This window comes from Podarcis vaucheri, assembly GCF_965113315.1.
Source record: "Podarcis vaucheri genome assembly, chromosome: 6".
Lineage (NCBI taxonomy): Eukaryota > Metazoa > Chordata > Lepidosauria > Squamata > Lacertidae > Podarcis > Podarcis vaucheri.
In genome coordinates, this window is record NC_138764.1 from 50,658,169 (window position 1) to 50,674,214 (window position 16,046).

General features: G+C 41.5%; 1 protein-coding gene across 4 annotated transcripts in view; it reads right to left on the reverse strand.

Moving 5' to 3' along the window:
* Nucleotides 1-15,906, reverse strand: part of OSBPL9 (oxysterol binding protein like 9) — a 62,443-nt gene extending 46,537 nt beyond the window's left edge. For 2 of the 4 annotated variants that reach the window (XM_082226728.1, XM_082226727.1), the window contains exons 1-2: nt 15,749-15,906; nt 3,255-3,305 (exon numbers count right to left, since the gene is read on the reverse strand). In XM_082226728.1, the coding sequence (XP_082082854.1) occupies nt 3,255-3,305; nt 15,749-15,859 (162 nt within the window). In that variant the 5' untranslated portion in view covers nt 15,860-15,906. The remainder of the gene's footprint in view (nt 1-3,254; nt 3,306-15,748) is intronic. The other 2 variants (XM_082226724.1, XM_082226723.1) reach the window with 1 other exon arrangement.
* Between the last annotated feature and the right edge of the window lie 140 nt (nt 15,907-16,046).

The following is a 16,046-nucleotide window of genomic DNA, read 5'->3' on the forward strand; positions in this document are numbered from 1 at the left end:
GTAAAGATGCCTCTTTGCTCTGAAGCTTTAGGTGAAGGCTACTGGCTGACCAGTTATTATTTGAGTATATTTGCATGCTGTATTACAAATTGATTTAGTGAATACGATGGGTGTGGACTCGTTCTGTTTTATGTTGGCATTTATTGTAACCCACCCAAGGATCAGTACAATGAAAGGTGGACTTATAAAAAGGAGGAACTATAAAAATAAACATCATCTCTCATTATGTACTCTAGGCTACAAATGCACAGCAGCAGAAACATCTCCTATAAAGCTATCCTTAACTCTCGGGTCCCAGAGAAGTGAAAACAGGGAATATATTTTCCATGGAATAGGGAGGCAGAATGGGTACTATCTTCCTTGCAATTCCATGCAATAAGGTCTAAAAAAAGTTGCAACGGTGCCAAGAGGGTGGCAGGTGTAATATGACAGGTGCAAAAAAGATGAGTGACTGCCCTCTCAGTTGCAAGGCTGCTCAACCTCCAAAAGCAGGTTGAACTATCATCTGTGCCTGCAGGAAATTGATATAAATCATTCAGTACAGGCTCACAGGCTCGACACATAACCCACATTCTGCCACAAGAGTAATGGCAATCAGTGCATGGATAGTGCATGATGCAGCTTACAGAAGGACAGAGAAAAACGTACCCACAAGTTGTACAAGAGATGAAAGGTCCTGGTTTGTGGGTATCTCATAGGCATTTGGTTAGCCATTGTGTGAACAGGATGTTAAGACTAGATTAGCCATTGGCCTGATCCAGCAGAGATTAATGTTCTTATGTGCTTACACACTATTATGTTCTAGTTATGGAACAGTATTTATCGAGGGGGGGGGCACTTCACATTATTCAGAATGAGAAGATTTCACATCAAAATCCACTGACAATTGAAAGACTGGACTTATTTCCATTTATTTTTTCTAATATTTCCCACATGTTTCATTTTAAATACATTAACAGTCCAGTCTGCAAGTCCATTTTTATCACTCCTGGGGCTTACTCCTAAGTGCATATAAGACTGCAGCCTAAGGCACTTCTATACACACTTACTTGGGAATAAGCCCCACCAACGTACTTGAACTTATTTTCAAGTAAGCATGCACAAGACTGAGCCACAGAATGCTCAACATCAAAAGGCTATATTTTGATCATACTGTGTACAGATTAATTCCCTAGGGTCCAAGAGCTTTTCTTGTTATTCCCCAGTTGTGCCTTGAGAAAAAATGATCCTACCTCCTGAATTGTTTAAGCAAAATCTCCCTTTGGATTTTAAGATCAAATTCAGTGGGTAAGATCAGATTTTTGCAAGGCACAACCATGGAAAATGAGAAAAGCTCTCAGACTCAGGGAATTAATTAGTCCACAAGACAATCAAAATATGGGTCAAATGAAAGTATGGAGAAGTCTTTGAGCTACAACTAAGGTCACTATTGTAAATTATTTAACTGTGACAACTGAATATTTTGCAGCAAGAAATTAGATCTTAAACTACAATATGGAACTGCAATATGGAATCTGTTTTATTGTATGTGAAAGGCTATTTTTACAATGTATGCACATCAGGAATTCTGAAAAGCCATATTGCAACAAATGACAAAAAAGCATTTTGCTGTTCCATTTCCAAGATACACACAGGTGACTTACCAAATTCCAGAGATGGTTAGGCCTTAATTACATTAGCACCCAAATTACTTGCTATTTACTACAGTTTCAGGTTAAGAACGGACCTCCAGAACGAATTAAGTTCTTAACCTGAGGTACCTACTGTATACCATTGTATTTTAAAACTGCTTGAAAATATAATTATGACCTAACATGCTCTTGACAAAAATAAAAAGCTTCTACCATGTCCTTTTTGGGATTCATAATTTTACAAAAAGCTAACATATGCTCAGGACAGAGACAAAACTAATTTAATATCAGCTATAAAACAAACTGTTTAAGTAATCCACACAACTTTTCCCTTTGTTAAAAACCAACTTCCAAAATCAGACTATTTGGACCTAAGATCTTCCAATAAGCTAACATGAATTACAAACTATTACAGTAAAGGCATGTACAAAACACAGCTATCATATATAACTTCTATCCTATAATATTGAACGAAGCTGAAACTCCCCATCCCTGAGCCCTCTAGTCTGGTGCTGCTGCTGCTGCTTATGCCAGATCACGCCATAAGAAAACCATGCTCATTCACAATTTGATTGGGACAAGCGGGCTGATCCGGCTTGCATTACTGAGACTTAGGTGGATGAGCTAGATGGGCCTTGACCTTACCTAGGGCTGGGCAATGTATCACCCAAAACCAGCTTCAAGTCCATATGACCTGGCTATATATCACAAATCATAATATGTGTGCGTGCGCGTGCGCGCGCTATGCAAAAATCACAATGTGGGAAAAACTGTGAAGCCAGTCAATGCTTCTCTCCATTCCTGCAGTCCCTGTTAACTCTGCCGGCTCAGCAGAGTCTGGTACAAAAAGGCAGAATGCTCAAAAGCTCTTTCTACAGTGGGAAAACCCAGTGCAGAAAGAGTTTTTAAGCTCTCAGACTTGCTAAAGACTGAGAGTTCTCAGGTTCTGGGAAGGTCTCATGTGGGCTCTGGTAGGCTGTCACAAGATCTTGGATAGCTCCACAAGATCTTGCAGGAGCTTCCCAGAGCCTGCACGAGAGTCTGGTAAGCAAGTGTGAGAGCTTAAAAGCTCATTCCGCAATGGAAAAACCTGGCACAGAAAGTGTTTTTAAGCTCTCCACCTTGCATGTGTTTAATTTGTGTGATTTCTGCTGGCAAGTTGCAAGTCAACTGTATACGTACACGCACAAACATACATATCTTAATTCAGTCCAACATCTAGCATAAATGGCTGTCAACTACCAATAAAACCTGAAAACAGCCAATAACTCAAAGGGACAACTGTGCAGTGATGCCAAAGACAACTTGAGAAGCCTGAAATGTCAAGCTAACATCACCACCATAGGTTTTTTAGTCGATTTTGAACAAAAACACAAACAGAACAGTCATAAAATGGGCAGCAACCTGCCTCAATTCCAATCTTAAAGGCATATAGACCTCAAAGAATTTTGTAATGAAGAAAATATAGATTGCATTTAAGATATGGAAGGAAAATATAATTTGTTCTCGTCTTTAATTGATCACTGACAGAACAAAACAAAAACCATCTCAGAGGCTAGCAAAGTGTTTGTCAAGTATATCACACAGCACACATCTAAGAGATGTATAAAAACAGATACTTACCCTCAATCTAACACAGCCTCTGCGTGATCCCCGCATCATCTTATCCTTTGACTGAAATAGAAAAATAAGTCAGCTAAATTAAAATTTCACCACTGCAAATGCTTCAAAATTGTTCATACTCTTTGGGGGTTGGACTCGATGGCCCTTGTGGTCTCTTCCAACTCTATGATTCTATGATTCTTGTTATCTACACACCAACTGTCTTGTGATTCCTCACAATATGTACACATGTAAAAATGAAAGGTATCTACTTAACCCATAAGATTTACCACAGATATGAGGCACTCAGATTGTGTATGCTACATTTTATCATGTAAGTGCCTCATAAAGATCTATTGAGCAGAAAAGTGGCTCCAAAATAGTAATTTCTTACTCTTCTCCAAGGAAAGACGTTAAGAAGAAACTAAAGAGTACAAATAAGTGGTTCCATAGCCCACTCTCGTGATAATGACTATAAACTCCTCCCAGTCCCGCTTGCATGCATCCTTACAGAGCAGGAGTCAAGCTACCTAACACCTCACCATTATGCCTCTACTTTTTTATTAGTCCATCTGTAATCCACCCCATTTGTTGTTTAATAATTATGGGTTCTCCTAAAACCAGATTCTGCTGCCCTATAACCCACTAGATACCATAAAAATGCCCCAAAATGACACTAGCCCAGTTCCCATGCAACTTTAAATGAATGGATTAGCAGTATGTATAAACCTTGCCTAGTAGTTTAACTATTGTTTGTTTACTGCCAACAAGCCACAATAGGAAGCCATTGTTTGCTAAATGGCTTACAAACCTTGGTTTGCTTTAACTATGGCTTAGCATTATATGGGAACCCAGCACCATGGTTTGCTTGATGATCCCACCCCAGAAACTCACCAAATTATAAGCGCATAAGGCATTAACAGCTGGAAAACAAATGCTGGAGAAACAATACATGGGTTGTTTGATTGTCTGTGGAACAACATGGGGTTAATTTATGGTTTGATAAACAATCCACAGCTTAAACAAACCACAGTTTATGTGTGAACTAAGCTGCTGGCTCAATTTGCATGTCACAGTAAACCACATTTAATAGTTTACCATGAACATGCCTTTCTTAGCTGTTTGTCTCCTGTCTGCTATTGCTCAAAAGAAACCAACAGCTCAGAAAAGTTAAATCATAGTTTACTGTGATATTCTAGTAAGGCCACTCTAGTTTGAAAGCTACAGGAAAAACATTTGTCTGTCAGCGGAAAAATTAGTAATCAGCCACAGAATCCAGGACTGGGGAATAAAGATGCTTAGCAGCCTTTTGTTCTAAGTCGCAACTAGGCTAACAGACTGAAACAAAACTAGACAGAACAATATGTTCCACCACACAGAAGACTGCAAACTCAAAAGCAATAATCAAGAAGAGGGCCTCCCTTATTTGTGTTTAAGAATTCAAAAAGCAAACTAGGCTATTTAGCTCTAAGGGCAGAGGCATATGACAATCTATTCAACAGAGGGAGTAAAAACCGAGGTAAGATGCAAGCTGCCATTTCAAACAATTTTTTCTTTACTTAAAAAGTGGTCTCAGTTATTTCCCTTCCGATTAAACCTGCAAATAAAAGTTTAAGGCTGTTCTCATAGAAGCCAGAGCTCATTTTGATAAAATGTATTCTAAGGAAGACTCATGCCTCTGTTCAAGTGTTTTGCAAGCAAGCTTGGCAACAACAGCACCATGCCATCATACATTTTATTTACTGCAAGTGTGCTAAGTTCTGTACACAACACCAGTGCTTATGCCCAGAGGATTTAGACCTGGTTCTCACAAACAGCAGATGGAGTCATAAAACCTATAGTAAGCTGCCTCACTTCAAACTGAAGTTAAGGATTCATGTAACTGAATGCTTTTTTATCTAGTTCCCCGTCTAGCACATTGAAAAGTGGGTATCAGTGAGAAGAGTTGTAGCCTAGCCTCTTCTACATGCAGGGACCCTTTTTGTGAAGCAGCAACCCTTTTCTGCGAAGACTTACAGTCCGAAATGATATGGCTGAACACTGACCACTTCACCTGCTATCTGTCAGAACTAACTAGCCTTAGATTAATAGGATATGAGGAAGAAGCAACAAGAGGTGACCACTGATGTATAGAAATAGCTGTATTTCCTCACCTTCTGCTACCATACTATCTGTCCTCCTAGATCATATGTATTATTCTTATTACATATTGAATTTATACACCGCCCTATACCCGGAGGTCTCAGGACGGTTCACAGAATAAAGTCAAAATATAAAACCATAAAATACATAAAATGAAAACAATCCAATAGCAACCCCCCCCCCAAAAAAAACACATTTTAAAAGGGCATAGGATGTAAATCAAATCAACCAAAGGCCTGGTTAAGAAGGAACGTTTTTGCCTGGTGCCTAAACGTGTATAATGAAGGTACCAGGTGAACTTCCCTGCACATTCCATAGATGGGGAGCCACTGCAGAGAAAGCACGTTCTCATGTTGCCACCCTCCTGACCTCTAGAGGAGGAGGCACACAAAGAAGGGCATCAGAAGATGATCTCAGGGTCCGGGTAGGTTCATACAGAAAGAGGCGGTCCTTGAGTTATTGCGGTCCTGAGCCATTTAAGGCTTTATAGGTCAAAACCAGCACTTTGAAATGGGTCTGAAATTGGTAGCCAGTGAAGCTGGACCAGGAGCAGCATAATATGCGCAAACCGTCTTGCTCCAGTGAGCAACCTGGCCGCTGAATTCTGCACTAGCTGAAGTTTCCGAACCGTCTTCAGAGGCAGCCCTATGTATAATGCATTGCAGTAATCTAACCTTGAGGTTACCAGAGCATATACAACAGTAATTAGGCTATCCCTGTCCAGATAGGGGCATAGCTGGGCCACCAGCCAAAGCTGATGGAAGGTACTCCGGGCCACTGAGGCCACCTGAGCCTTGAGCGACAGGAAAGGATCTAGGAGTACCCCCAAACTACGAACCTGCTCCTTCAGAGGAAGTGTAACCCCATCAAGAACTGGCGATCTCCCACCCATCTGGCCTAGGGAATCACCCACTAACAGTGCCTCAGTCTTATCTGGACTGAGTTTCAGTTTGTTGGCTCTCATCCAGTCCATTACTGAAGCAAGACACTGGTCCAGCACTTCCACTGTCTCACCTGCAGATTTAAAGGAGAAATAGAGCTGAGTGTCATCAGCATACTGCTGACAACGTACTTCAAACCTCTGGATAACCCCATCCAGTGGTTTCATGTATGTTTTTCCAAACAGGCACCTTATCCTTACACACATACGTTAAGAAAGATAACATCTAAAATAGGTCTGTAATAGTCAATCAATGAATCTAACCAATTGTTTAAAGACGTGTAGATGGCTTTTTATAGAGCACTCAATTAACTGGGCATCATTTCAGAGGGGTGTTTATTCAAGCACGTACAGTATAGGCTCAGACCTGGCTGAACAGTTTGGGCAGTCTATGCAACTAATAAGACAGTTGCTGTGAAAGTTAGAGAACAAATACCACTCTTCTTGTGGGTGTCAGTATCCAGAATGCCTGTGGCTGACAGCAAACTGCTGCTTCTTCAGTCAACTTACACTACATGAACTTCATTCCTTTGGTTAATGTGAGAAGCCCCAGCCTTCCCACCCTTGGAGAACCATCACTGCATTTGCACAAAGATCCTATTTAGCACCAAGGTTTGGAGGAAGGCTGGCATTATATAACCAGTGCATTGCCAAGGAACTCAGAGAACTTCAGAAGTACTATCAGGCATACAAGCCCCTGCAGTTCTTCCCACTTCCCAACTTAGAGCTGGAGAGTAGAACAAGGAATTGCTCATAAGAAGACGCTAAGTCAAGGATCAATGGAGAGGCAGGGCTCTCGCAACTAGTTTTTGACTTGATTGCCATGATCAAATAACTGTTTGAGATGAGGTTTTAGAAATAAGAAAGAAAATATGCGAAATGAGTGAATAATCTAAAGCAGGCATAGGCAAACTCAGCCCTCCAGATGTTTTGGGACTACAACTCCCATCATCCCTAGCTAACAGGACCAGTGGTCAGGGATGATGGGAATTGTAGTCCCAAAACATCTGGAGGGCAGAGTTTGCCTATGAAAGCATTTACCAAGTAAGTGTAAATACTAGATGAAGGTTGCTATCTTGACAGAAATAAGCTAACATGGAAGCAGTTTCAGAATCTAATCTACTGCCTGGGATTTTTCCACTGCATTGACATGAAGAGGAAACTCAAAAACCATGGGCCTAAAATTCCCAAGCCAATAAAGGAGGAGAATCTCATATTTTGTCTCCATCTTGTGGATACTCAAAGCAATAGCAGCAGTTCTATCTAGTCCTCTTGTGCAATATATTTCTGTAAAATAGCAAATAGAATTCATAACATCAATGAAGAGTGACTATATACTAATATAGGCATACACTGCATATTTATAAAGGCAAACCTCTTTAAAAGCTAAACCACAAAAATCCATTTTAAAAGCACAGAAGGACCTAATTCAACCCAACAGAAGGGGATCAGAGGATGGGAACAGGAAAGATTTCTCTAGAAAGAGAAAGTAAGTTGACTACTGAACTATAATACTGTATAGATCTGCAAATATGTCTTATTGAGCAACCCTTGAGAATAAATTTCAAGTAAAAACAAACCATCTTAACTTACTATGGCTGCAATGTTATATTCACTTGCCTTGAGTAAGGCCCTTCTGAACTTAGTTGACTCCCTCAGTGTTTGCCATAAATTACCAAATGATTAAAGCACTGTTTGTGAATATCTTCCCATCTGCATTATTGAGCAATAGCAATATATTTACTGCAGTATTAACTTTTCCAGATAATGCCAGGCTTGTGAGAGGTAGAGAAAAAGATTAAGACAATATACAACTTCATGCTTAATGTCACAATCATAGGCCTGTCAGGATAGGTTTTTTTTAATTTGTTATTTTCAAGCGCACCTTTTGAGACCTGAACCAAGAGGTCAGTAAAGAATTCCCAGAACTAGCCATGTCCTAAGCTATAATTGAGAAAGAAGAGATTTCAATACAGGCACTGATAACCCACATCTCTGTTAATGATGAAGGGTTAATTTAGCATTTTTAAATAACTGCAAACTTATCTCTGTTTTTCTGCTCACTTTTTTATCTTTCATGAGCTCATAGATCATTTGAATACATTAAAGTTTAGTTGTTTTTCAGGTCTCTGATATGACATGTTTAAGAGCCTTGCTGGATTGGGCCAAAGACTGATATAATCCAGAACTCTTTTCTCACAGTGGCCAATGTCAGGGACTGGATAGACGCCAGAGGGCACTGAGGGATGAGCAGCTGGATGCTGCCACTGCCCAGAGCCCGAGGCCTCTTTCCTTTCTTCCCTCTTACTCGGTTGCCCTCCTCTCTCTCTCTCTCTCTCTCTCTCTCTCTCTCTTATTTCCTCTCCCCACCCCCCCCACCTCGCTTCTCTCTTACTCCCTCAGCCTCACGGCCTCTCCCTCTTTCCCTCCCAGGGGGGATTTTGTCACACACCCCTAGGCGTGACACCTGGGGCGCACCGCCCCCCCGCCTCCCCTTGTGACGCCCCTTACAACCTCTTTTTGTTTTAACCAACTTGTTCAAATTTGGTAACATCAGCAAGCATGGCTACTGCACCCCTAAGTCAAGTAACCCTAGGGCTACTAAATTAGGTTAAACAGCACAGATCCCCATACCAAGCATGGGACTCCACCTTCTATATCCCTGCACTGAGAACACTGTTTATTCCCACTCTCTGCTTCCTGTTTCTCAACTGGTTACCAATCCATATAAGGACCTTTTCTCTCATTCCATGACTATTAAGCTTACTTGGGAGTCTTTGATGAGAAACTTTAACAAAAGCTTTTGAAAAGCTTTCCTAGAACAGTCATTAAGCTAATTAGCCAGTAATTTTCCAGATCCTCACTGAATATTTTTTTTAATAGAAAAGTTGATGTTACAGTGGCCTCTTTTCAATATTCAGTAACGGAGGCTGATCTTAAGTCAAGTTACAGTTGGTGCAGAGTTATGCAGAACGTAACAAGTTTGATTCTCAGGACCAAAGTACACATTATTCAGAAGATCTATGACTGAATCTTATGCATAGGGCAGGCGATTTGATCAGAACAGTGGAGGGGGCAGGATAATGTTTAACCCTTTTCCATGCAGTTATCTGAGTTAAAGTTTCCCTGCAATATGTTCACCCCATAGGGTAAAATCACACTCACACAAGCATCAGCTTGGAGGAGCAATTTGCCTGGAACTTACATGGAGCAGGCAGTGTTGAACATACAGTAGGGCTGCTTCTATGATCATATTGGCAGTTTTCCATGGTTGTACAGTGTTTCAGTTAAAAAACAACAACACGCACACACCAGAAAAGCCAATCATAGATCTCCTACATCACATGAAATTTTATCTTCAACAGCTGGAGTTAAACAGAGACAAGAAGTCTGACCCCACCCCAATGTGCCTCTGCATTCAGAACAGGAAACACAGACTTAGACCATGCAATCTACAAGATTCTGCAACACAAACTACCCATCATAATGACGAGCATTTCCCTATCACTGTGAACTATCACAATAAGAGTATCATAGAATCATAGGAGGGTTGAAAGGGACCATGAGGGTCATCTAGTCCAACCTCCTACAATGAAGGAATATTTTGCCCACCAGGCAGTTCAAACCGACTCTGAGATTAAGAGTCTCATGCTCTCATGACTGAGCTATCCCAGTTACACTAGTAGTTACACGGAGGCAATGTGGCCCATATGGCTACATACAAAGGAAAAGCACGAGAGATAGGAGTTGGAAGACAGGGGGAGAGGGTATCCTCCATATACTATCCTATCAGGTCCATACTTCTCACATTTTGCAAGCAGTAGCAATAAACCTTAGCTGTCAACACTATACAGTAATTACGGTACACTACAGCACTTAATTAGGGATGCGGGTGGTGCTGTGGTTTAAACCACTGAGCCTTGGGCTTGCCAATCAGAAGGTCGGCGGTTCAAATCCCCACGATGGGGTGAGCTCCTGTTGTTTGGTTCCAGCTCCTGCCAACCTAGCAGTTCGAAAGCACGTCAAAGTGCAAGTAGATAAATAGATACCGCTCCGGCGGGAAGGTAAACGGCATTTTCGTGCACTGCTCTGGTTTGCCAGAAGCGGCTTAGTCATGCTGGCCACATGACCCGGAAGCTGTCTGCAGACAAATGCCGGCTCCATTGGCCAGTCAAGCGAGATGAGCGCCGCAACCCCAGAGTCGTTCGTGACTGGACTTAATAGTGAGGGGTCCCTTTACCTTTACAGCATTTAATTACCAAAGTTCAGGCCTACACGAGCAGGAAGATACTCATCTAACCCCAGGCTCACCAGGCTCATACTACTGCATTATGAGAGAGCTTGCCAAAATGCTTATCTGCCCCCTCCCATTCAGGATTCATTTCAACCCCCAATTTGTTGAGGACTGAAAGCAAATCACAAAGATTATCCAGTGCAGAAGTGTGCACATCTGATTTCCTAACAGGCGTTTATACTTTTGTCTGTAAAACAAGCTCACCAAGAATCTTGTTTTGAACAGATGTGAAGTATCAGGTTACTTATTGCAAGCAGAGGGAGAGTCCAAGGTACCAAATGAGAATGGAATGCAGTTACCTCATGCAGAGGATTTATGTAAACAGTACAGTGCTTATTTTCCTTTGTGGCAAAGTAGCATCTTGCTGAAACAGAAAGAAACTGTATCTAAAACCTGCAGTGGAGTTCTCTGTTTCCAGTTTTGTGTACAAGACATCATGAGGTTGTTGTTCTACAGCAATGTGTACAGAAGAAAGCCTAGATTGATCTTGATGTATTTCTCTTATACAATTAAATTCTTTGTACATTTCCTGCCTGAAAATTTAGATCCATGAGACAAAAAATTAAACCAGAACTAAAAGTTACAGCTGGCAATGAAATAGAGTTTTGCTTAAGGACTCTTTCAGCCATTGGGTTTGCTCACTTTATTTTCTCAGGCATTTCCATTCTCCCTTATGAACTCATAGAAATGGCAATTTCAGTGTTCTCCAAAGTACATGGAATGGTTTAAGATGAGCTATACCTTTAACACCCTAACATCAGCAAAATTATAAAGACCAGGTGAGTTTACATTTACCCACTATGCTTGCCTGTTCTTTTGTTGATGAAAATTTAATGTTCTGCAGAACCTGAAATTTTTGGAGAAAGAATATACGTGTAAAAGGAATAGAGAGAAGTTATTCTCTCTTTCTTGTAATACTAGAATTCAGGATCACCCAATTAAGCTCTAACTCAAATTAATGGAGGCTAAGACTATCAATGTCTGCTGGTCAAGATGGCAATATACCACTTCCAGAGTCAGAGACGCCATGCCTCTGCATACCAGCTGCTGGGGAACAGCAACAGGAGAGAGCTGTTACCTCATGTCCTGCTTGTGGGCATCTTGTAGGCATCTTGTTGGCCACTGTGGGAAACAGGAAACTAAACTAAACTAGGTAGGCCTTTGGTCTACTCCTGCAGGGTTGTTCTTATGTTCTTAAGTTTCAATTGGAAAGCAATGAATTCAATTAGAAAGCAACATATTGTGAACATATCCTCACATTAAACTCTTTTTCTTTCAGAAGAGCCTTCCTATTCAAAGCTCATACACCTTAAGAAAAAAGATACAATAACTATGATAAAGACAATCACACTGCATCATGTTGGCAAATTCAAATTTTTAAACAGTGTATATGAGTTTGAAACATAAGCATATTTGAACTGTTTGCCTGCAAAGTGAATATATTCACAAGCCAACATCAAGGCAAGTACTTTTACAGCTTTACTTCAGGCAATGAATCACCGTGACTGCTATTTTAACCATGGTTTGTTGAAGAAACCACGAACCATCTCACAGATGAATGAACAAGTCACATCTTTTTTCTTGAAAGCTTAGTTTGTTTTCCAGTGGCTCTTGCCTCGTGCCTTTGTAGTTTGGTGAGTGTCTGAGGTGCAATGATGAAACAAACCATGATTAAGCAAGGCGGCTGGGTTTGACAGTAACACTAAAACCACAGTTAAAACAAGCCATGGCTTGTAAGCCAACAAGTTGTGTCTCCACACTGTTGTTTGCTGATAGAAAACAAATCATGGTTAGTTTGTTGGGCTGAGTTTGTGTGCTCAACAAACCATGACTTAAGAGTTATGTGCAAATTGAGCTCTGTAACGAACAGTTACTGAAACTTTGTACAGTATTAGCACAAGAGCAGAACACCAAAACACAGATCTCCATTCTTATATAGTCTCTTATATTCATGCACCCAGAAAGGAAGCCACACAATACTACTCCATACCCACTATATTAATTGTTCCTTATAATATTCCTTCTTGGGAGGAAGAAGAGTGTAAGGGAAAGAAGCAGAGACAACATCAGTGCCTGCTCCAGTCCGACTGTCTTCTCCCCACACCCAACTTTACATTTTTGTCTTAATACTCCAAAATTATAAAAATGCCTTGAGTGTCTTGACAGATGCGGCAACTTAATTTATTATTACTACAATTTATTACCCACCCTCACTCTAAGGTCACAAGGCATTGGTGTAAACTTTGTAAGCAAATGTACAGCGGTACATTCACATCCTGTTGGAAAAATCTGGGGAGGGGGGGAGAATAAAGGGTCATCTAAATTAAGAAGTGATATTAATGGTTCCTGCATCCATATCGGAGAACTGCAGCCCCTCATACCTCTTGCACTACTGCAGCAGGAAGTAGTATTTAATGTTAGTCCTATTTTTAAAGTAACACCTCTTCCTAGCACAGGTTCTTTGCCCTTGTTATATAACAATAAGAATCTCTACATTTTCCCAGCAATGTATCATTCGTAAGGGCAGCTCTTACATGCTAACCTGTTGCACACTCAAAGCAGAAAGCATCTCATAGAATCATAGAATCATAGGGCTGGAATAGACCACAAGGGCCATCGAGTCCAACCCCCTGCCAAGCAGGAAACACCATCAGAGCACTCCTGACATATGGTTGTCAAGCCTCTGCTTAAAGACCTCCAAAGAAGGAGACAGTAAAGTTACTGACAACTCTAAGAATGCTTTTATCTTAAATATTACCCCCTAAATGGTTATCGTCCCTCTCAATATACATACTTTGAGCTCATAATTTCCCAATATAACCCCAAGGACTAGCTCATCTGCCCAAACTTCAAAATTCTACCTCAAAACGTAGCTGCTATCATCATGTTCTATTATTAAAGTATTAGGACTGGACATTCCTACTGCTTTACCCACCCCACTTCAGTCACCAGAACTAAACCCATATGGCAATTCTATGGTGTAAGCCTTAAAATACACAGATGCCTCTATTCCAACCAAAGACCACAATGGTAATCTCATATTTCCACATAACACTCGCATGATCAAACTTATAACATGTCAGTCTTAAATGTTACTAACCAACCCCAGTCTGCAGCTTAGTCAAGATGCCAGGCTGCCCTCAATAGGGTTTTTTTCTGTTGTGGTTGGAATTCCTTCCCACTGAAACTTTGGCAGGCACATTCTCTCTTCTCAGAGGGAGTGGTCATAAAACTTACCTTATTCACTGTAACTTCTGCAGCTAGGTTAAGTTGTTTGTATTCCTCTGTTGTTTATTCTGACACTGTTTATCCCAGTGTTTCCCAAACTTGGGTCTCCAACTGTTTTTGGACCTCAACTCCCATCATCCCTAGCTAGCAAGACCTGTGGTCAAGGATGGTAGGAATTGTTGACCAAAAGCAGCTGAAGACTCAAGTTTGGGAAACACTGGTTTATCCCATGCTGCTGCTATGTGATTAGAAGTTTTCCCTGTTGGTTCTTAGACCGGAATTGGTTTTTAATAATGAATCATTGTTATTTATTTTTATTTTAAGTCACATTGAAGTCAGTATATTTATAGATCACCTTTCAGCCATAATAAGTAAGAAGCAATAGAGTGACCTTACAGTTACTATGGCTTATTTATTTTACTTCATTTTATTAATTTTTATACTGTCCTTCATCCATAAATCTCAGGGAAGTTCACAACATAAAAAATACATAATAAAAAAACAAAATACATAATAAAAATAAAAACACCCTCCAGACACAAGCTAATAACCCCTGCCTCTGCCTGAAGATTGTTCAGTAAATAACGTTCACACAAAAAAAACCATATAGTATACTGTATTGGTGATTATTAAGAAAAGGTAAATGTTTCTAGTGGCAACTAAGTAAAAACAAAACAAGTGCAATTCTATACATGTCAACTCAGAACAAAATCCTATTGAGCTCAAATTACTCCCAGTTAAATGTTAAAAGACTAACCTATGACTAACCCTGAACAAGTTGCCTGTCTATAATGTTCTAATTGAAACCATAAAATAAATTTGGATTGAACAAGTTGTGTGCTAATGAGTTTTACCGCACAAAGCACCTGCTAACTTGCAAAGTTTACCACTATCAAAGACTACTACTGTACTATCCGAAGCAGCAACACTCAGTTTAACTGAATCTTAAACAATTTACTGAATTAAACTTATTCAAACTTTGTTTTAAGGCCACAATTGTTACATAGTAAACCCCAGATTTGTGTGTTACTGTTTTTTCAAAGATACAGTGTAACTAGTGTGGTATAGACTGCAAAACAGGCAGTTTTGTCCCTAATGTCCTGTTTGTAAGCTGCAGAAAGAGCGCCTCAGTAGTTCGACCTTGTGTCTGATCCTGCCAAACAACTCTTTACGCTTTTAATTAATCCCCTGTGCTGTGCAGATTTCAATTATCAAGATGTCTCCCCTGAAGTAGACACAGTAATGGGCAAGACCATAAGCAGAGCCTGTGTTTTGTTTGTTTACTAACGTCAATGAAACTTGCTCTCAAGTTTGGGTGCTCAGGATGGAGTCACCATCTGACAGAGAGGGGGAGAAAGTTACTGCTACTTCCCTTTTCTGGTCTATCCCTACTTCAAAAGAGGGGAATGGTTGGATTCCGCCTTCAAATGCGGCACAAAAGCAGCCTTGGCTGCCAACGTTTATCACGCGGAAGCTCTACCTCGCTTGCCAAAAGGAGTCAACCCCTCTTTCCTCAAGCAAGGAGAGTACATCTTGCCCGCCCCCAGACCCAAAACAGGCTTGTGCTTCTGAGACCCGCCTCCCCCTTTCACAAAGTAAAGAGCACTTAGCACCACCAGGCCCTTCGGCTCCCCCCACCCCACAAAAAACCCCACTTCAGTCGCCTCAAGTTAAAACGCGGCCCGACCCCACGCCCCCCTCCACATAAATCTCCCAACGCTACCACCCTATTGGCTAGCGCCAAAATCTCTGCCATCCCTATTGGCTTCCTCGCGACCGCGACACTCCCTCTCTCAGAAACCCCTACCCCTGGCAAGCGGGCAGCCTGGCTGTGCTCCGCTTCGCCCCCCCACCCACCCCACCCCCACAGCTCCGTCCTCCCGGTTTGCCCCCCCCTCCCTCGACACGCACCGTATAGTAGGAGAGCAGCCCCGCGTTGTAGTCGAGCACGAACCAGCGGTACTGCCAGCCTTTCATCACGTTGGTCCATTTACTCAGCGGGCCTTCCATGATGGACGCCATCTTGGGAGCCGGTAAGATGCCAAGCGGCCCCGCTGAAGCGAACGCCGGTCGCGCGGGCGGGGCTGAAGGAGAAGGAGGAGGAGCGGGGCGGGCTGGGGGGGAGGAGGAGAGAGGAGGGACGGAGAGAAAGAAAGAACGCGCGAGCGGGCGGGTGCGCGCGCACCGTCAGTGGGCTAGGCCTGACTGA